The sequence below is a fragment of the Rhinolophus sinicus genome, linkage group LG07 (genome assembly GCF_036562045.2).
Source record: "Rhinolophus sinicus isolate RSC01 linkage group LG07, ASM3656204v1, whole genome shotgun sequence".
Taxonomy (NCBI): domain Eukaryota; kingdom Metazoa; phylum Chordata; class Mammalia; order Chiroptera; family Rhinolophidae; genus Rhinolophus; species Rhinolophus sinicus.
The window spans coordinates 39533412-39557191 of NC_133757.1; the positions used below are offsets into that span (position 1 = coordinate 39533412).

The 23780-nt window shown below is 39.7% G+C and overlaps 1 protein-coding gene across 1 annotated transcript in view; it reads right to left on the minus strand.

Moving 5' to 3' along the window:
* FAM13C (family with sequence similarity 13 member C) overlaps positions 1 to 23780 on the minus strand; it is a 109506-nt gene that overhangs the window by 64661 nt on the left and 21065 nt on the right. The window contains exon 4 of the mRNA XM_074339443.1: positions 3044 to 3162. Coding sequence (XP_074195544.1) covers positions 3044 to 3162 — 119 coding nt within the window. The remainder of the gene's footprint in view (positions 1 to 3043; positions 3163 to 23780) is intronic.

The window sequence follows — 23780 nt, forward strand, 5'->3', positions numbered from 1 at the left end:
CCTGAGCCAAGGAATGTTAGGCAACCTCTGGCAACAAAAAGGCAAGGAAATGGATTGATTCTCCCCTAGAGACTCCAGAAAGGAATCCAGGCCTGCTGTCACCTTGATTTTTTAGCCCAGTGAGACCCATGTTGGATATCTAGCCTAAAGAATCTTAAGGTTATACATTTATGTTAAGCCACAGGTTTATACTCATTTGTTACAGTAGCCTCTGTAAACCAATATGTATACATACACCCAAACTTCGGCAAAAACATTTCTAGTTCTCCCTGAAGCTCATCCACAGACATAGATAAAGGCTTCTTGTGCTCAGAAGAGCTGAGAATACAACATGCTCCTAGAGCTGAAGGTATGGAGCTATTTCTCTTTGGCATGCATGGAAAGATCAATGCCCACCCCATGACATAATCAGCTCCAAAATATCATTTCTACACGGATGGATTCATTCTCTGAAGACTACTCCTTTAAGTCTCACTTAAATGACATGGATGTGAGACACCTGTCACTCTCTAGACTGCTCCATGCTGCAGAAAGATGTCTCTCCCCTTTCTCAAATTGTTCATTATGCTAATAACATTCTTTCCCCATCCCCAAGCAGGTGGCATTTTACACCTGCTGAGATTTGGTCTGGCTTCTTTCCCCACTTTGAGCCGGACCCAGGTCTGGCGTGTCCTATTACAGTATCATGTCTCTATCAAAATCCTATTGGGCATGATATGCCTGAACCTGGCCATATGCTGACATAGAACAGAAGGGGAAGGTTATCAGGAATGTGAGCTACCTGACTCAAAGTTGTTTTTAGCCTCAGATCTCATTTCACCAGTTCATCAGATTTCATAATCCCTACAATATTTTGAGACATTTTTTTTTTTTTAAGTTCCATTAGAATGTCCCTGGATGACGCCACCATGGTTGTGACAAATAACTGTAGTTTAAAGGTTACCAGCCCAGTCAAAACACTAAATCTACTAGTACCAGACATAACTGGCCTAACGTAGCTCCTGATCTGCATCTTAACACCACATCCTTGATTGTTCACACTGGTGCATGAATATTCTGGAGTTCTGGCAGACCCTGTCAGACTAGCGCATGGGGGCTAGAGGGAAAAAGAAAACAACAAGGTATTTGGGGTCCTGTGGAGGTTTACTTAAGTGTGGAGGAAGAGAGACCAGATCTGCCTTTGCAATAAGTGGCCAATCTGTTGAAAGACAAGCCTAACTTAAGGAGGAAGGTAACCAGCTAACCTTCCCTCTGGTTCTTTTATCCTGACACGCAGAGGAGGTCTAGGAACCTCCTAAAATTGGACACACACTATTGTGTGTATGTGCATCTCTTTGTTTCTGAGGAAAGGTGCCATAGATCTCTGAGCATAGGAATAAAACTAACTCCTCATCCCCAGATGTAAGCCTTGCTTCTCTATGTATTACCTCATCAGGGGGATTCTAATTCAATACTCTTAATCTTACTGACCATATGTGAATGATTCCCAACACATAATGCTATTTAATTTCTGACTTGCCCTCTGATTAACAGTAATATCACCATTTCCTTTCCCCATTGAAATAGAATATAAAATGGTTTTAAGTTTACCAAATATCAAGCATCTTTGAGAAGGTTAATTGCTGATATCATTTTTCCCCATCAGCCTCTGTGGAATAGTCACGCCAAAAAGCCACCATGTATTCCATACACAAATAAGAATGATTTAGTTTCATTTTTCATTAGTTTTGTTTTGTCCCCCCACCCCCTTTTTGTTTTTACTTTTTTTAAAAAAAATATACAATGAAAGTAGTTGGCCTTATTTGTGTGGAGACAGGGAGTCACCAGTCCGGTAGGGGGAGACAGGGTCACTGCCTAAATTGATCTAGTCAACCTCAAACAGCTTTATTGAAATAAAGTCTCAAATAGGAAGGATGTCCTCATCAGCAGAGAAAGGACAAAGTTGCATTTTACCTGACCTGAAGTCAAGTAAGAATAGACAGACAAGAGACGGCAACTTGTGAGGAGGGTGAGAAAAGGTGCCCATGAATCTAACTTGATAGTGGATCACCTTACTTTTGGGGTTCCTTCCAATCTTTGGGGGTTCTATGATTCTAAATTTAGTCTGTTGGGTATTTTAAAGCATAATTACGTAACACGACCTTCTCTGGAGTTGTTGATTCATTTAGACTCTGCTACCTTAGAAAAAAAACCTTCTAAAGGTCATGCTCAGAAGCCCAGCACTCCCTTTCCACTGAGTCAGGGCTACGGTTACACTGTACACAAGATCCTACAAAGACATCTGACACAACTAGCAGTTGAATTCTTTCTTCTGTTTATTTCCAGAAGAGACTTTGCATAGACAGCTGCAATGCCAGGCTCCCATCAGAATACCATGCCAACCTTGCTGTCCTTGCCCTTGACCTATGGCTGTCTCCAGCAGGTCTCGCCGACCAGCAAGGCCAGCCTGGGTTACTTCAGGGCCTAACTACGCCACCTAGATCAGCAGAGAACCACATCTGTTAGGCAATAATCAGACATTTGTGGGTTCAAATTCTGGCTCAGCCCTTTTCATTTGGGCAACAGCAAGAAAACACCTTCACGTCTCTCAGTCTCAGGTTCCTCCTCCATAAAATGGGGCCATGAATACCCACTTTATGAGGAAGTGATGATGGCTATATGAGATAATATGCATATATGAAAAGCAACTGGCTTGATGTCTACACTATCACTACCAACATCATCATGGAGGAAAACCTAATCATCTCTGGCATGGAATGAGAAGACAAAAGGAAATCAGCATTTCTCTCCAAGGGCAGGACTGTCATCACTCCTCTCTGAGCCTTAAAACTCATTCTCTTCAAACTAAAGATACAGAAAGTAGGTTATTTACATTTCTCTTAAACTCAGACTCAATAATACTCGTTCTAGGCCCCTTTCAGCAGCTTCTCAGACTATAAGGAATGCCAACAAAAGTCAGGAAGACTTGACTCTTGTGTGGGGATGGCAAGCAGAGGGAAATGCACCCGAGGCACAGTGCAACTTCTGACACCAAAGGTCCCACCTTGGTTGAAGCCGCACTGTTTCTTGGCCCCTGAACGTGTGGTTTTGTGGACTCTCGTGAGCTGGCGTTCCTGCTCTCCCCCGACACTCCAACTGGCTGGACGCCACATGTTCTGTCTCCTGCAAGAAGAAACAGCAAAAGTAGATGAGCCATCAGCTGCAGTCAGTTCCACAGTGTTCTCTGGCTGGTGGGTAGGTCTCAGGACAGGGGAGCAGCAATATACAACATACTCTACTGATTGTAGTGGGGGAAGGGAACTTACGAGTGACCTTAAATTCTAAAAGCCTCTTTCTATCGGTCAGTTGCTTCAAGATAACAGAATAAAGAAAAAGGAAAAATAAAAAACCTAACGTTCAAAAGATATGATATAGTCATACCATAAAAATTTTGCAGACATCAAAAATGGTATTATAGAAGAGTATTGAATGAATGGATCTGAAAATATAATTTCTAGAATAATATTTACAGTACAGGCTTATTTCTGCAAAAACAACCATATGTATGAATGTTCACATGTGTACGCGCGCGCACACACACACACACACACACACACAGATTTGAAAAATATGAACCAAAGTCTTAACAGTGACTAACTCTGAGATGACATTCCCTTTATTTTTTTTCTTTTTGGGATTCATCTGTTTTCTACAATAAACATACATTATTCCTGTAGTAAGAAATTTAAGTTAATCAGAAAACTAAGGAACAACTCATTCTTATCAATTCCAAATCCCAAGCATTCTCTCTCTCTCTGTCTCTCTGCCTCTTTTACACACACACACACACACACACACACACACACACACACTTGCCATTAGCTACACTGCATCCAAAGAAATAACTACACTGGTCATCCCATGATACAGTGTATTCATTAATTTAGAAAAGCTCCAGAATGCTAACTCTCTAGAGAATGTCATAAGCACACCCAATCGAAAATGAATCTGGATTCAACACAAGGATACACACCAAAACCGAAAGATCTACATGCGCTCAGCAGTTGAACCACTGAGCCACAGTCTTTGAACCAGGACAAACCTCTGACCAATTTCCCTTAGATTGAATTAGTCCCTCTTTACCTGATAAATGAAATACTAAAACCAAAATCAGTGAGAAATTCGGTAAATGCAGATGGCGACAATCACGCAGTCAAAATATTCAAGGGACACAGTGAGTTTGGGTTTGTGCAGTGTACTGTAGTGGCAATATAGATGAAGCCCCTCAGTTAGGGGTGAATTGAAGTTAGTACGAGTGCCAATATGTGAGGTGTCTCGAAGTCTTTTTCCAAAATACTAGAATAATCTGCTGGGGGGCTAGTTGCCAAACAGTCATTACAAGCTTCTAAAACAAAATTATGTGGATGTTTTTCTGTAACAGCACTAAAATTGGGAGGGGAAGCAGAGCTGAGAAAAAGCAATGAGTTAGACCTACCAAGATCCTTTCTTTAATTCCACTTTTCTAAACCTCCAACAACAGGCAGAAATGCACTCCACATGGCAGGTTCCATTAGTAGCACTAGTTCCCTAGACTTAGTAGCTGCTGTGAAAAATCCTACAGCTACCCAAATGCTGGCCAAGTTTCCCCCAACAGTAGTTTTTGAGCAAGATAGTTCTGCTTGCTACTTGCTAAGTAGACCTCAGTTTTCTTGTCTGTAAAATGAGACCGACACTTTCAGCTCACAAGGTTGAACAAGCCCTTTCATTAGAAGCCCTTTCAGTGCCTGCCAGCTAGAGGCACACAGTAGGTGGGAAGAGCTATTGATAATGATAATATTCCTTTTATAAAAATCCCCTGAAAGCCCAATATTCTGAAACTAATGTTATGGAAGAGTTCAGCAAAAACAAAGCTATTTTTTTATGGTGGAATGCTTATTTGAAGTTTCTATATAAATAATGATATTACTGTAAACATCAGATTTAGAAGCTTCAATATTTGCAGGTCTAAAGAAATGGCCCTTCTAATCTTTAAAACATTTAAACCAGAAATTTCCATTTTATTAAAACTTTAGCCTTTTAGAAAAGAGTAGAGTTTTTTGTTTGTTTGTTTTTTCAAAGATAGTATTTTATCTAATCCTTCAAACCCACAAGGGATTGAGAAGGGTTAGAGACCACAAACTCCTGGATTTTACAATTTATTTTAGAGATGAACAAGAGGGGCTCTGTAGAAAGTGCTGCCTTAATCTGCTCAAGTCAGAGATCTCAAGGTATTGCAACAAGAGAACATTTCTTTGGCATGGGTAGATAAGGAGTATTTGGGGACAGCTGATAATCAACCCTATTCAAATGATGGAAAAAAATGGCATTGCCAACTATGCTTCTTGTGCCCACTAAGAATTTAAAATTTCAAGAGGGTAGGGAGAGTTGGGGAAGAGTACGTAAGGAGTTTGGTATAAGTTGTCCCGAATACTAACCGATAGAGCACACTCTGATACAAACTACAGGCTTAATTGTAATGACAGATGCTGCCCTTTTCAATGACAAAATGTTAGGTCATGCTCCAAAGTGCTGATTTCTAAAACCCCTGAGATCAGAACCTAAATCCAGCCTCTCAGAAAATCCCAAGGAAGTTCTGCATGCTGAAGCTCCTATGAGTTTGGAAGTTCAGTTGTTCATAATAAAAAGAATCAAGATTTTCAATTTAGTCCCTTCCTCTCCATTAGCTCTTCATGGAATAACCCTATATGAACCAATAGCCCCAGCAAAGCCCACATGGGAATCAATAAGCCTTCAGATGATTCTAACTTGGAGGGTACATGTCTTCCAGCGGAGGCCCCAGACATCATGGAGCAGAGACAAGACTTCCCTATTGTACCTTAAATGAATTCTTGATCCACAGAAACCCTGAGAATAAATTATTATTTATTTTAAGTTTTAGGGTTATTTGTTACACAGCTATAAATAACTAAAATACCACTACCGTTCCTCTCTTCTAAGATACCATCAATTATAAAATCCACCATCAGTTTGATTAAATAACAGCTTTTCAGGAAAAAAATAATGCCACCTCATATGCATCCATCAATTTTAAGGTGCACTCAGGTATGAGAAAGGTGAAAGTGTGAAAAGCTATGTGTGTTAGCATCAAGGAATTACAGAGCCTGCCCAGTAAAGGAAGGTACTGTGAGGGACCAAAAGAAGTCTTGTCAGGAGCACACATCAGAAAAAGCAACTTCAAGAGTCTAATCTGGAAGGCTCAATACCTCATAGGAAATAGGTGAGAAAACCGCAATCCCTATTTGCCCCAGTTTCTAAAAATAATTTCATGCTTTCCCTCAAAGGGGGAAGGCAAACAGTAAGGGCAAACCACGCTTATTGAATTAATAGAACAGCAGCTCTCAAAAGTATTGTGTTGCTGGCAATCATTTATGTGTAAGGATATAAAGAAAAAATACAAAATAGGACAATAATCATCCTATTTATCTGGTTCTATAACAGAGATTTAGCCACACAATTGAGAAAGTAGGACTCAGCCCCTTGGTGAGCTCCCATCTATATTCAAGTTGAACTCCACCACCTGGCTAGTGACACAGTTAAGTAGGGCTGCCAAAGGAAGTCCTTATAATAGATAATGTACTTGTGGATGGTTGAGAGTTAACGTGTTCTCCCCATCCCCTCACCCAAGTTGACAACATCTGGACAGGAAGTAAAGAAAATATGTGACCACCTTTGTCCATTTAAGCCTTATTGTATCTTTTCTTTTTTTCGGAATCTACTATAACAGACAGCTAAAAAATTATAGAACATTAAAGCAGGGTGTTTATCTTAAAATAATTAAGATCTATTTTTACTGAAAAAGAAATCACCTACTACATACCAAGAATGTTGATAGTTAAGGGGGTTATCTAAAAGTGAATACAACATCCCTGCCATTAAAGAAATTTTAAAATCTAATGTTTGACAAAGACTAAAGTGTAAGAAGGCAGACTCTAGCTTGTTTCCTTATGTATTAATGCATATATCAAATGGGCAGGTCCAAGCTGACCAAGGTGAATAAAGATAGGAGAAGCTAAGACCCTATCCTCCAGGCTTGTCTTCTTGCCATCTGGCCATGAAGAGTCATCCTAAGTCTTTTCCTGCTCCCAACATCCTCCTCCACCTTTTGACCTCTGCTCGCATGTATTTCAAGTCCAGCCTCAGTGGAGTGATTTGCGAATTCTCTGCCATATGCAAGAGTAATCAAGTTGACTAAACTCTAAGATATTTCATAAGAAAGCTGCCCATAAAACAAAAGTTATTTAGGTTATTTTCTGATTCATGAGCAGAGGCTAGGAGAGTACGCAAGATGACAAGAGAGAACATACTATGTTGAGAGGCTCAAAATCACAGCTGAGTTAAGGAAAAATTAGCTGCCCCCAAGCAAAAATGGTGAAATACATTTTGTCCTTATTGGGATTTTAGTGAGTTCAGCTGACTCTTTGTAGAACTTCAGAGAATTTAGTTGTTTTGTTTTTATTAGCTTCAAGTGTACAAAACAACATACTAATCAGACATTTACATCCCTCACAAAGTCCACTGCCCATCTGACATCGTACAGTTATTACAATACCACTGACTATATATAGTCCCTCTGCTGTACTTTACATCCCTTGATCCTATACATTTATAGTTTACATTCAACTAGAGAATTTACTTTTGATTCAACAACATGGCCCCTACTTTCAGGCCCTTCCAAGATCCCCAGTACATACAGATGCATGACCCAGAAGAAAGGAAAGAATTTTCCATCCTAATCCCAGTTCTTGCCCATCTGCTCCAGCTTGTGCAAATCGTGTTACCTTTAGGTTTCAAAGATACACACATCCTTGAAGTTTTCCTTCTAAGATATGGTCAACCAAAACATTAATTTTTTTTCATCTTCTCATCTTAAGATTTTACCTATTCCAAACTGATAAAATTTCTATTCCAAAACTGATAAAATTTTATTTTCTTCAACTGCTGACTTAAATTTTTAAATGGTTTTATAACTAATCACTCCATTGCTAATAACAATGCCTTGCATTTATGAGACCATGTTCTTCCCAAGACTCTCATTACTACTCAATACATCTCATATCTCCATAGTTCAGAAAAGTATATATATATAATCATATATATATACACATACATACACACACATATATATACATATATACATACATATATATATATACACACACACACACTATATATATATGAAACTATACATATATGAAACTATATGTATATATATATATATAGTAATGCAGGGACTCAGCTCCCACTCCTCGCACAAGAACGCAGGATATGGTGAGGCCAAAAAGGAATAACAACCGAACCATAGAGCCATAGGTAGGGGGAGTCATACCGCTATATTCTCGGTGGTGGCTGGTCGCAACACAAAAGCAAACATCCGCCTGTACCCCAACAAGGGGTTTTCCTGAACCCCAGTCTCGCTGGTTTCCTGGCGAGACACAGGACGTAGGATCAACACGATCCGCAAGCCATAATCTGCTTGCTAACCACGCTTGCTAACTGTAGCCACGGCAGTTATATTAGTGGCTAATGGCTACCTGGTTACAGCTGACGGCCAATCAGTCACAGCTGATGGCCGTCTATTACCCAAGCCAGCACCTTTCCACATGAGTTCGAGAGCCTGGAAACTGCTCTCTGGGACTCTGTCCCTACATATACAGATACAGATACAGATATATAGATAGATAGATAGATAGATAGATAGATAGATAGATAGATAGATAGATAGATAGATAGATAGATAGATAGATATCTATATATATTCAGCTCTTAGGATAAATAAGGGGAAGTGTTGTAAATCTACCCTATCCTGTATCATTCTAGTGTTCCTTTTAACTTAAACCTGCATATATCTGTAAAAGTGACTTAAAGTCCATTTGAATGTGGGGATTTTAAAGACCTTTACCCCTGACAAAAATAAGTATTGGAGTATCACATTCATTTAATGATTTGAAGAAAGGAGACCCTCAAAAAGGTGATTTAAATTTCCTTTAAAAATTATGTATCTGTTTATTACAGGCATTCCTTGGAAATACTGTAGGTTCAGTTCCAGACCACCTCAATAAAGTGAGTGTCTTCATAAAGCAGTTAGTGACCTTTTGCTGGTGGAGGGGCCTGCCTTCTATTTGTAAAACACACAACATCTGTGAAGCGCAATAAAGCTAAGCCTGTGTTTAAAATATTCTGGCCCTTTAAGAAATAGGAAACCAAGAGAACTGTTTCTTCAGACTATTTTTTAAATAATTTCTGCCTACCTTAATCATTGTTTCAACACAGAAATAAAATAAACCATGGAGGAAGACAGGCATAGGTCCAAAATCCACACATATCCACAAATTAGTATCTTATCCGATCCTATTTCCTTATCTATAATACAGCAATTCCCCCCTAGTTTACTGCTTACAATTGTAAGCATTTCTAGTAGAAAAGAAACATTCAAGTTATGTTGTCTATCTTATCCATTTGTCAAATCAAGTAGCGTTCACTGAGTGCCTGATCTGTACCAGGCACTAAACTACATAGTTTTAACCTCTATTTCCTCATTTAAAATTAGAGGGTGGATTTAGTCTTTATCAGTTTTCCCCAGTGAGAATAATCAAGTGAAGACAAAACTGATGGCTTACCAAGGCCAGAAAGATTGTCTTTTATGCAAGAAATGGCTTCCTGAAGACCCTGCAAAATCTGTCTGAAATTTATGTCTCTTCAGACTATTCCCATGACAGAAGATATTGGGTATTTCTGTTCACCAGCTAACGTGGAAATATTTCAATAAAATAAACACAGCTTATATTTCAATAGGCCTGAAGATCTTAGAACTTATGCAAATCTTGATAAATTTGGGGGGAATTGCATTATTTCAAATTGTTTGCATTGAGACTTATACTTTATATTCAACATTTAATTTAAAATTGTGTAAAATACGACCACACTGTATCATTCCATTGAGCTACAGAACTCAGATCCTAATTCCAGTCTTTAAAATCCAAATTCAGTTCTTTTCACTCTGTTTCAACATCCCAAGTTTACTTGTCAAATGTCAAATGACCAAACTAAAACTTTTAGTAACGAGTTTTATGTCCTTTATTCAAGGGAAAACAATCCATGGATTTGGGGCAAGTATGGTGCCGCACAAGCAGTGTGGTGCTCTTCCCGAGCAATGTTGGGATTTCTGGAGCCTCTCACACCCCAATTTCCACTCAGAAGGATTAGGACAAACAAACTCAAAGAGCTCAGAACACAAAATTAGCAGAGCTCCATCCAAGAGAAGCTTACCAGAGAGGCAGGAGGGCAGCCAAAGAGGCAGCGAACTGAAAGACTCCAAGGGCACCTTCACCAGCATCGAAGGGCCGTCCCTGGAATCTTCAGCATCTGTCTTTGAGTCCCATCTCCTTGCCAAATGGTCAAATGACAAAACTAAAACCATTGAGGAAAGAGTTTTCTGTCCTTTATTCCAAGGAAAACAATCCATGGATTGGGGGAGTACAGTGCCTCACAAGAGGTGGAGAGCTGGGGCCTGTGAGGCAAATGGATTAGAAGGTGAGGAGGGAGAGTGTTAGGAGGGGGGACAGGTAGATAACTAGAGCGCCCCAAACAAGGGATGATTGGCATCACAGAGGTGATAGTCAAAATGTAGAAAAAATTAATGGTTTAAGATATGACAGAGGTGGAAACAATAGGCCTGGTGATTGACAGGACGTGGTTGAATAAGAGGAAGAAATGAAGATGATGACAAATCCCCAGCTTGGAAATGGGATGAATTTCCAGAGATGGAGACATGAAGCCTTCAGGGATAGTTGAGTCTTAGTGCCCATGAGGCACCCACGTAGGCAATGACAAGTCAACGGGCTGGAGTCCTAGAGAAAGATCAGGGCTGGGAATATTTGGGAATGAACGTGAAGGTGACTAAAACTTCATGATTCACAGTGTGCAGAGAGAAAAGAGAAAATCTGGATGAGAACCCTGAGAAACACCCATAGTTATAGGACTGATAATATATTGTTAAACTAAAAAGCAGGCTGCACAGTAGTATATATATATTAAGAGCCAATGGGAAGAGGCAGAGGGGAAGATCAAATATGAGTGTGTGTAATTGTATACTTGTTTCTGTGGGACATCTTAATTTATAAATGACTCTATTGCTTGAATTGTTTAGCGAGTATGCATTGCTTTTATAATTTAAAATAAGAATGCTTAATTTTAAAAACATTTCAGACACAGGCAGATGGAAAAGAGATTTCAAAGAACACCAAGAAGGAGAGACCGGAAGAAAATGCAGAGAGGAAGCTTATCATCTGCTCTTATGTCTTATTTGAATGGAATGCTAAAGGATTTTAACTCGGGTAAAATAATAAAAGAAACATTAAATAAGTGTTCATTAATTGTAAAAGTGCACTTAGCCACATGACTTCAGTCTGAAGATATTCAAGTGTTCTTTAAAATAGGTGCCACTGTTTCTTACAGTTGGCTTATGTCAAATATTAATAAAGAGAGAGAATTTTCAGCAAGGAATCAAAAATCATTACCAAATGGGACAACTGCAGCAGTGAGTCACCGTGTTATTTTCTGAAATTATAAATGTGGCAACACAAGCTTAAGCCTTCCTGCTAGGACGTGGTCGTATCCACACAGCAGAGGCACGAAGGAAAGGCAAGCGGCACCTTCATCACGTCTGTACTCCCTACCCACAAGCCTCTCAAGCCTATTACGGAAGCAAGTAACTTATTTTGACTTCGAGAAAGATTACCATAATTGTAAGAATCAGAAGTGCTAATTTCCGTGATTTTAATATAAATTAAATATTTATATATATTTTAAATCATCTCCTTTTGAGTTGAGATTGAAGCCCCTTTAAATACCACTTAGTATACAGGATTACCTTCCCAGGAAAAACCACCTTTTAGACATTTTTCCACGAGAAAGAGAACGACCAGTCTATGAAATCTCTACCTTGTCATTTTCTGAAATTATTAAATTAAGTCTGTTATTCTTTGCTTTCAAAGATCCTTCAATGTTTTATTTCACAAGCTCCCTTGTTTATTTTATTTAGTTTACCAAGAATCAAATTATTCTTCTATTCCCAAGACAGTCATGAGAAAAATCCAAAATTACCATAACAGCAATTACCCCTGCTCCTCAAGCTTCTCCACGAAGGTCAAGAACAAGGAGAATTAGGGAACCTCAAACTTTTAAAGCCCCACACTCAGTGAGCAGCTGGGCAAAGGGGGCCTTCAAATTCTAATTATTAATAAACTCTGTGGTTCCTTGGTGGCAACTTATTAAAATATTTACTGAATAGTTTCTACAGTGCTGTGGGACAATAGTGACAAGCAAAACAGATGGTCACTCAACAACAAAGAAGAAAGTTCTAGGTTTGTTGCTAAGTCAACACAGATTCCTCCCCATTTCCTACCTTCTATAACAATAATGGGTGATTGAATCAATAAGCCTAAGAGCACCACAAGATGCAAAATATCTTTTGAGGAGATCCCTCTGCACCCTGACTTCCCCTCAACTGATACCCATAGCTCTCTCAGTGCAATTTCCTCATTCTGGGATGCCTGCCTTACTCCCATCTTATTTATCCTATCTGAGTCAGTTCAGGATGCTATAACACAAATACTGTAGACTGGCTTAAACAATACAAATTTGTATCTCACAGCTCTGGTCTCTGAGAAATCCAAGATCAAGGGGCCAGCCAATCCAGTTCTTAGTAAGGCCCTCTTCCTGGTTTGCAGATGTATGCTTTCTTGACATATGACAGAGAGAAAAGAAGCAAGCTCTCTCTTGCCTTTTCTGATAAGGGCACTAACCCATCTCCCAAAGGCCCCATCTCCAAATACCATCACACTGAGGATTAGGTTTCCAATATATGAATTTGGGGGGTACACAAACATGCAGCCCATACCTTATCCCATAGATCCATGGCGGTTCTCCTCAAATCTCATCTCTGATAACTTGAGGCCACATCAACAGGTCTGTCTCTCTCCTTCTGAATTCTCACTCTCTGTGTTTAATCCTGTACATCTGGATTAAGTTTTAGAAAACATACAGAATCTGGATGTTTAGTTTATACCCCCCAAGTTAAAATGTAAGCACCTCAAGGGAGGATGTCTGTGTCTTGCATTTTTTCAACTCTCTCAAAGTGCTTCAGCACCTTACAAAATACTGTGGATTCATTCATTCAGTCATAACACGTCCACTGAGCACTAGTGCCTGACACTATGGAGAGCATTTTGTGGTTTTGAGAAACACACACACACACACACACACACACACACACTTCCACAATACACAATCTCTATAGATTGGGACTCATTCAAGGAAAATCAAGGCTGAATTTCTGGAAAGTAGGAACCACAAAATATTTTCACTGAAACGCCACTTTCTCATTGCTTGCATGCTCATTTGTGTAACTAGAATAAAGCTAAGAGAGTTGGCCTAGGGAAGGGCCTTGAACAGCTGTTCTGCTGAATAAATAAGAAACTGCCAAATACTAACAGCAGCTTACATTTGCAGTATATAATCTTTTCAAACTGCTTCCCCATCCATTAGCATAATTTATCAAGAACATTTCTTAAATGAGGGCATCTAAGCACTTGGAAAGGATCAGAGTTTTAAGTGCTTCTCCTCTCTACATTATTATGATGTCTCACAATTTTTCATGGATGATAGTCATGTAAAATTCAACCCAGACCTTTCCATACAAATTCTGAATAAATGAAAGCTTCTGGTCTTCCTATGGCACAGTGAACTCCATCCAAGTGCTGAACAAAACACAGTATTGGACAAGGGTGTTTCATAGCTTTCCACGCGGGTTCTAAACATGTTCTTGTATTAACAAGGGACATGAGTCATTCATTCTGTTGAACCAGTCACTGAGGACTTAAAGGAAAGTCTAAATGTTCTCACGTATGTGGAACAGTTAACATACAGGAGAATCATGTCATTCCAACATCCTCCTTTTAAAGACTTTGGAGAAACACCAGATCTTTTCCATCTTCAAACCTATGGTTCTGTTTTTGCTGTTTTGGTTTTTTTTTTTTTCTTTTGAGGGAGGTTACAGAAGGCAGTGGAAGGAGGAAGGGAAATAACATTATCTCAGAAACCAGAATCCCTAGATAAATTTTAATTTCACAGAAACTTACTTTAAAAAGCATTTTATAACTGGAATTAAATGGAAGACAAAATGGGATGTGATATACTACACTGTCTCAAATTAAAAATAAATTAACAGCAGTAAGAAAGTAAATCCTGGCAAGAAAATTATTCTATGATATTTAAAGAGAATAGACACATAAAAAATTGTATCCTGTAAAAGCCTAACATTTGCTTGCATTATGGTGTCTCATCTATTTTAATAGTAGTTAACAGATGCCAAGTCTTTGATGTTAGGTGCCCTTGGTAATACTCCAGATACTAGACTCTGGGGGATTCCACAAAGGTGTAAAATAATAACTCCCTCTTAAGAGATCCCCAACTACAATGTTAGCACAAACCAGGACCAACTCTCCAGAGGCTACACCTTGTGTTACGAAAGGCTGCACAAACAACCTCTGTCTCTAATTTCCCACTTAACAGTGATTAGAATTGTTTATCTCTTTTAAGTCTTCTATCAGACTCTTCAGCCCCAAGTAGACTATGTAAAGTTTTTACTTCAAAGGGGATCTCTATTTAGAAAGGATGTTTCCTTCTACACAAAAAGATCAGATAACACATGGGGACTGAATATTCCAAGTAAAGGTAACCCACGAAAAAAATTTTATGTGGACATGGGAAAAGTCTAAGATCTATTAGACCCAACTACTAATTGTAGTACCACTCATGCTGAGGAAGTTTATAATTTGGAAAGCCAGCAATTATCTGGAATGAAGAAAGAGCTTAACACCCAGAATATTTGAACTCAACAGCATTTGGAGCTTGACAGATATCTGGCATCTTAAACCCAAAGGCCACGGCTCCCTACTCCAAACTAGTTTCTATAGCACTTCATGGTACAGGAAACCCTGTATGGGAGACAGGATTCCACCGAGAGAATAAGGATGAGAATAACTGAAGAAAGCCCCTAAGGAGTGAGTTTGCAATTCAGGTCACATCACTTTCTGAAGTTAAAGGATCTACCAGCTCTCCACTGCCGCACTGTGCTTCTTACCTGGGGGTCAACTCCCTAGGGGTAGGACTGTCAGGCATTAGGTGCTGTGCCAGGGACAGGCAAGCCCGCAAAACACATATTGAAATCAAAGCTCCATGAGGGCCATGCTTTCACTGGACTCATTCTCCAGAACATCACAGAGATTCCCAATAAATATTTGGTGAATGATGAGTTCATTAACATGGCATAGTTTCTTGGGACCTCTAAGTGAAGATTTTGTGGGGGGAGAAAGCATTTTTCATTAAAACAAATATATTAATGAAGTGCAGCCTTCTAAAGACTTTTAAGATGACTTGCATATATCAGTCAGGATTCTAAGCGTCAATTAGTAACAAACTCTAACTAATTTAAGCAAAAAGTAAATTTATTGGGATGCTTATAAAATAACCCAAAGGACTGGAGAACCAGATGTGGGGCGATGAGGCCAAAATTATGCTCAGAACTGGTTCTACATGGTCACTTCTGCCAGCATTGAACACTGCATTTCCAATGCCACTGGCTCTAAGACCATTATGCTATTATTTTATTTTTTAAGGGAAAAAAGTAGATAACGCTGTACATCAAACTCTATCACAACATTGATTGTAAGGGCACCTTGATTTCAGGGTGTTAAAATGTTGGGAATCAGTGAATCTTCGGATTGATGAAAAGCAATAGAGTCTGCAGCGTGCCTCAGTCACAGTCCTCGCTCACAACCGGCGCCACCGCCACAGCCCAGGTCTCCTCTCTTGCTGTATCCACCCCCACCCCAGGCTGTGCCCATGTCTTAGCTGAAAAGGAGACTGAAAAAGCTGGCATTTTCAGCTCTACGGTGGGGAAAAAAAATATTCTGCTTTTTGCCCCCTATGGGAAACTATCCAGGCACCAGAACAGAGTTCAGATGCTGGGCAGCCAAAACGGAACGACAAATATCCCCTATAGGGAGATTTCAAGGAAACTCCCTCTTCTCGTAAATGTTCAGTCACCTCTGCAGTTAGGACTTAGAAACTTGGCAAAATGTTTGAGAAGCACCAGAATAGGAAAACTCCTTGGGACAGAATCCAAGGCCCTTAAAATCCACCCCCTCCAGACTGTTCCAGGGTAGCTTCCATCACCCCACCCTTTGCACACCCTATAGTTCAGGAATGGCAAATTAGGTGGCAGCTCTTCAGCTGCCATTATCACTCACGTCTTCATTCATGGTGAATTTCCTCGGATTAGAGGAAATTAAAAAGCCTCTTCCCCCGCTCCCAGAATTTTTCTCTACTTAAATAACTCCCATTGCAGAACTTGGACCAAAAATCACCTCTTGTGTGAACTCTTCCATATACTCCCATCTTGGTGATCCCTTAGCACTTTATACATCTCCACTTTTGATATTTCCACTCAGGATCAAAAAGCTGAACAAAAAGCCAAATTTATTTCTTGCTAAGCAAGGGCTAGTTGCACTTTTAACTTTTTCTCCTCAAGCAAGAAGAGTGAGTGAACTGATCTTATAGAGGGTTTGGAGACCTTTGAGTTCAGTGGCTGGGAGACTTCCAAAAGCTGGAATGTTTAGGCCTTCGCTGACCTTTAAGTGCAGAAGCAAAGCTAGAGTGAGAATATGGTTGACTGGCTGACTTGCAGAAAGAAGCATCCTCACTACAGTTAAGCTATGATAACTAGAGTTGCTGACTGTCTGGTTTTACAACTGTGTGTGTTGGCAGGTGTGGGGGCTCCTCTCACTGATCAGCGAGGCTTATAGAAGCATGAATGATTGCTGCTATTGTTCAAGTTAAACAGGCATAAAACAGGTTCTGATCGATACTGGTAACCATGGCCACAGAACAAGGAGTCTTTCCCTAGAAGGAAAGGAACTTTTCATTCTCACCATTATGACAATATATGAAGGCATAATGACTATATTAATGAGCTAGTATTCTAATATTATTGCGCTCTTACTATGTGCCAGGCATTAGAGTAAGTACTTTACAAGAATATGGTATTTAATCTTTGGAACAGCTTTATGGGGAATACTCTTATCCGCCACTGCACAGACGGGTTGGCTTAGGGGCCTCACTGAGATCCAAGCACAAACAGAATGGGAGGTTGCCTCTCACTCAGCTCGTGATAGGAACTCCTTTGGGTGTTCCTGTCATTGTCTCCCCAGTGATAACATGGTCACTTCCAGCACAAGCCCCAGATCTCCTCTCTCTGCGCCCACAGCTACAGTGGTTCAGCACCTCTCATACAGAAACACCCTCAGCGTCCACGGTCACTGTAAGAAAGAGAGGGTCCCGCATCACCCTATTAGTTCAAAACCTGATCTGAAGGTCAAAAGCTCTGAATCTTGCCATCCAACCATGGCCAAAGTTGACAATAAAACCAACATCCAGTACAAAGTGTCAACGACATCAGTGGTTTGAAAAAATTCAGGCCGTAAGAGAATGTATTCCACCTGGTGTCTAATTACTTTGTAGCCAAATCTCCATCTTTGATGATGCAACTACTAAGCCTAAAAGATTGGTCATCAACCTGCCTCAGCTTCTCCAAAGTGGCAAGGTCCCAGGAATCTAAAAACAAGCAGAAACACCAGCTGCAGAAAACCCACAGCTGGTTATTTTGCCACTTTCTGCTCACATGCTTACACCTACACAGGACTGCCCCAATCGCCACTCCTAAAGGAAAGCTCTCCCAGACCACATGAAAGAATTAAGTCATATGAGACACACCAAACCACATCCACACCACAGCACTCACCCGACAAAGCCCTGCCATTAATCACAAAAATGTGTCATTAAAATCTCTCTATTTCCCTCCCATCACTCCACAGTAGGTGCCAGCAAATCTCTTTGTAACTCACTCCTTTATCAATAATGACATATTCTTCTTATCGCTAACAAATAAGAGAGGTGTTTGATCCCTCCTTCTCCTGAGGCCAGTCAGGCCTTATCCTCCAAAGCCTGAGAAACTTTCAAAATCTATGGTAACCTTTTTGGTATGTGTACTGAGGGACCCACCTATGGTGAATCCACTCCTGAAATCAATTTTTAATACAACCATAAGTAGTACCTATTAATAGCATTCAATTTTTGTGGTCTTGAGTAAGTTACTTAATTGCTCTGTGCCTCAGTTTCCTCATCTGTAAAAGGGAATAAGCGTAGCACCACCTTACAGGGTAGTTATGAGAATTACATGACTTATTAAATATCGGGCATTCCAGAGTAGGCTGTGCACATGGTGACGATAGCTAATAATACGGTATCGTATACTGGAAAGCTATTGACAGTAGATCTTAAGCTTCTCAGCACATGCATGAGTGTATACACACATACACACACACACAAGCCAGTTAACTATATGAGGTAATGGATGTGTTAATTATCTTGATCTTGATAATCATTCTACAATACACATGCATATCAAATCATCACGTTGTACACTTTGAATGTTTACAATTATATTTGTCAATTATTCCTCAATAAAGTTAAAAAAAAAAGACAAGGCCGTGCATGGTCATTACCATAGAAGTAATATTTTCATAATTAGTACAGCTCTCCAGGTATAACGCAGAAGGTCTGAAGCAGGGCCACAGCAGTAAAATGGATAAGAACACCTGGGAGAGGTATTCTGGGGTTGAGGATGAAAGACTTCAACTCATAAACCAGCGATGTCTAAAAACGTATGTAATCGACATGACTCGAAACCACTGCACGAATCGTGAACACTTGATTGTACATCCAGAAACTGCCATTACCCAACTGTTTCATGCAATAAGCTGCTTGGCCCCCTTGCTTCACCCCTAGCAGAGGCCATCTGACCCTTGGCCTTCTGCCAGGATCTGGGGTGAAATCTGGCGTCTGTCAAAGGAAAGGAAAGTCAGCACAGGTAACACAGGAACAGATCTGCCTTGCTGCAGCTGCCACTGTGAAGTTTTCCTCTGAGTGTCTGCCCGTTCCTGTGCCCAGGTCCCACTCTGGACCCCACCATGGTAAGTAAATCCCAGTCATATCACCCCACACCCACAGGTCTCTGCCCTGACCATCCACAGGTCGGTGCCCCACTCCTCCTGGACTGGAATCCCATCCGGCTCTTGCCAGCTCCCCTGGAGCATGGAGGAGCCAGCCTATACACAGTCTGACTTCAGGAAGCCCCCGTCTTCGTTTCTCAGGGTTGTTGTAATGAACTACCATACTTGGTGGCTTAAAACAGCAGAAATTTATTTTTTTCATGGTTGTAGAGGCCAGAAGTCCCACATCCATGTGTTAGCAGGGCCCCACTCTCTCCAAAGGCTCTAGGGAAGAATCCTTTCTTGCCTTTTCCTAGTCCAGGAGGATCCTTGGTTTAGGGCAGCATAAGTACAATCTCTGCCTCCATCTTCGCACGGCTTTCTTTCCTGTGTGTCACTGTCCTCTCTTCTTATAAGGACACCAATTACAAGGACAACATAGGGTTGGCTTTAGGGCCCACCCTAGTTCCACGATGATCTCATTTGAATTCTTATCTTAATTATATCTGCAATGATCATGCTTCCAAATAAGGCCACAGTCTGAGGGTCCAAATGGACATGAATTTTGGGGAGACACTACCCAAACCATTATACTCCTCAACTAACAAGAGGGTAAACAGAGGCCTTATCTGGGACACTCAGGCCAGCATAACTGATGAAACATTAGGTTACTGAGCCTGGGTTGGCAAACCAAGCAAAACTGATGGATGGCTCACCTAGGATGGAATTACTAGTGAAACTGACAGTTTGGGATGTGAACGAAAAGGCCAGGTCAGTGTGCATAAAGCAGGACATCTTTGAAATAGAATGTAGTCCCCAAAATCACTACAGCTGAAAAAGGTGACATTAAAATCATCCATTCTGATACGACTTCGGGTGATGAACACACAATACAATATATAGATGATGTATTAAAGAACTGTGCACTTGAAATCTATATAATTTTATTAACCAATGTCACCCCAATAAATTTAATAAAGAAAGAACCATATGATTTCACTCATATGCAGGATATAAAACTGAAAGCAACAAATGAATGAGACAAACAAACAAAAGCTCATAGACACAGAAAACAGTTTAGTGGTTACCAGAGGGTAAGGGGAGGGGGGTCAAATATATGGTGATGGAAGGAGAACTGACTCTGGGTGGTGAACACACAGTGCAATAGATAGATGATGTATTACAGGATTGTACACTTGAAAGGTATATAATTTTAGTAACTGTTATCCCAATAGATTTAATAAATTTTTAAAAACAAATTGAATTTATAGAATAGATCATAATTACAATTAGACAATAATTAGAATTGCCATTCTATTACTAATGATTATTGAGACAGTTGCAGTTTTTAGCTACATGAATAGTGCTGCTATGAACATACTAGTTAAAAAACACGGTGTGCTGGAGCTAGTTCATACTGGTTCATGAGAGCCCATTGTTAAATTTTCAGGAATTTTGTGAGTCGGTTGGTAAACAAAACCACTATTAATAATTAGATTATGCAATCTTACAAATAAATACAATGTACTTAAAAATATCCATTTTGAAATAAGGAAACAGAGGATAACTTGTATGTATGCTAAGACACACTCAATCTTGTTTGCAATGCAAAGAACTCCTTCTAAAGACTACAACAGCAAAAGGCTCTGAGATAAATCCCAGTTAGCAATTATCTGACAAGTAGGAAGAAGCCAAACTAAACCAACTTCAAAACTACCCTACTCAACAAAAAAACGTGTTCAGAGCTATGGCATTGCAATCAGGAACTGTAATAAATCTAGATATGTCATTTCAGAAAGTTTAACCAAATGATGAAAATTTCAATGACAGGAAAATAAAATCATGCCCAAGTCCAGTTGCAGTTGCTGCGTTTTCCGATTAAAAAAAAAAAAAAAAATCCTTTAAGATGGCGTCTGCAAAGACTCATTATTTTATGATTAGAATTGTATCTCCATTGCCTAGAGATTAGATCCTGTCTTTTCCAGCATGAGCTCGCTGCTGCCCCCTCATTCTGATGCCTGTTTTGATGCATTGAGTTGATTACCTCTTGGAGGACTATCTGCCTGGGCCCTTCAATTTGCCACTAAACCCTGGAGACCCAAGATTGCATTGGTTACATCAGAGCTCACCAAATACCTGCCCTGTACCTGGTACAGAGATGGTTCTAACATCCAGACACTGATTCTTCCAGACTCTTCACCACATTCAGAACCAACCCCTGAGTTACCATCATGATTTTTAGCATAAGGTGGAAGTGAGATAATTAGAGATTTAATAGGGTGTTACATTTCATTGTTTTTTCTATTTCCATCTCGATGTTTCACATCAGGTAGAAAAGGTTACCCTTGTCACAGTCTTTATAAGTAACCAGTAAACAAATAAACAAAATAAAAAAGAAGGAGCCTTAAATCATTAGTATTAGCCTGTTTTGGGTTTTTGTTTTTTTTTAGTTAGAGCTAAATTAATTCAGTCTTTTTGTTCAATCCTTTTGTCTTGTAGATAGAGCAACATCTGGGTCTTCAGAGGACCAGGATCTCCCGGTTTCTAAACCAAATGTCAGTATTGATATAGCTCAAAAGACAGCTGGCAACAGGGAGGGAGAAACTAACAGAGGGAAGAGGTGGGAGGGAATGATGCCCACCTATGGATCCATAAGCAAAACACACAATTTTCCCCTGCTGGTTTTTTAATCTGGTATGTCATCCCTGACGTGACCGACTGTCACACCGCAATACAATCGGTGTTTTCTGGATTAAAACACACTAAAAGACAACCATTTACCCCCACCACACTGGCAGATTGATTCAGAGAGCTTTAAATGTTGACAGTATCCCTTTCGTTATATAACTTTTGTTATAGCTGAAAAGCCTAAAAATCTAACGTTGGGAATGACGTTTCCTATTGAAAATTTCCCTGGCACATGGCAACATTACTAAGCCAAGCAGGCCTCACATTGTAGTTCAGCGTGACAGGGAACAAAAGAAGCAGAGCTGAACATATATTTGTTCCTGCAAAGATGCCCTTAAATGTGGCTACAATTTATTAAGTAGTAAAGTTGCAGAGGGCTCAGCTATTTAAAAAAAAAAAAAAAAAAAAAGTCATAACAAAACCAAGCTTTGTTGATTGGGAAGGCAAAGTTCCATCGTGACTCAAAGACCAGCTACCTGTGGGGAGTCAACTACATAATAAAATAATGCTTAAAATAGTAAAGCCATCCTTGCATGTAATGCTAGCATCAGTCTAGAGCAGCAATTTTAAAGGCAGCAATCTTCTGTCTGGCCGCTTATCTCTGGTAGGATTAATGCTCAAAACACAATGTTATTGTTCTGTCTACGTCTGGCACCAGTTGTGTTGTTTTTGATCATTTTAACACAGAAACAGGCTCATCAAAGTCGACCTTTCTATTGACGTGATGGCAGCCACTGCTCGTGGCAAGAAGGGTCCAGTGGGATAAATGCTCTACAAACTTCAAGGGCCGACTTTCAAACTTTTTTGCACTTCTAATCAATTTTTAAGGCTTTGTCATCCCAAGAGAGTGGGCTGCATTTTCCAGAATGTTTAATGCCATTTGGACATGAAAGATGAAACATAAATACTGCAATAAGACTCCTAGACCTAGATAAGCTGTCAACTTCCCTTCCTATGCCTTCTTTAACTAGCGTAGAAGGATCGAACTTAAAAATAAAAATCCCAATGCTCTCAGGCCACATGGGTACAATTGTTACTTCTACCTTGGAAGAGAAGGTGAGGGAGGTTAAATGTTCATGCCATTCATTCTTGATACAGTTGCCAAACTTAGTAAATAAAAACATACAATATCCTGTTAAATGTGAATTTCAGATAAACATGAAATAATTTTGCAGTATAAGTATGTCCCATGTAGATATTTGCCTATCCCTTATACTACAACATTATGCTTTGTTTGTCTGAAATTCTCATTTAACTGGGCATCCCATCTTTTATCTGGCAATTACATCTCTTGCAAAACACGGAGGTTAAAATTGCAGGCTTGAGGTTGATATGTTATGTCTCAGGCCCTAAGTGATATTTAACCATGTTGATAGAGTTTAGATTGGTGATTCTTAGTTACCCGAAATGTCAGTTCATTATGTTTCTGCTTCCCAAACAGCTTCGCTTCCAAACTCCAAAACAGGCTAAGTCCTTGCTAAGCTGTTTTCTTTGCCTAAAGAACACTCTGCTCTTGGATAAATATCACCAAGTACATGAGGATGTGAATTTGCATATCTGTGTGTATGCGGAAACCCAGCTCCCATATCTGACAAGATCCAAATTGTCAAACCCACTTTCTACAGAAGCATTATTTTTGGATCAAATTTTTAAAATGCCTGTTAATTACAGCCTCACTGGTTTAGCTAGCATAACCCAAAATCACTACAATCTTCTGGCAAGAGTAAGACCACAGTTATTCTTAATAAAATAAAATTAAAGAACTCCGTAGTTTCATTTGGCAATAGAGAAGAAATCAATAACTCACCCCACTTCTTTTTTCCTGATAATCGTGAAGCAGGTGTTTAACTGAAGGGATGCTTATATAAAACTCCAATTCCTGTTCAAAACAATAATGCAATGGCATATATAGCCTTTGTGATACTTAATTAGCCTAATTAATGT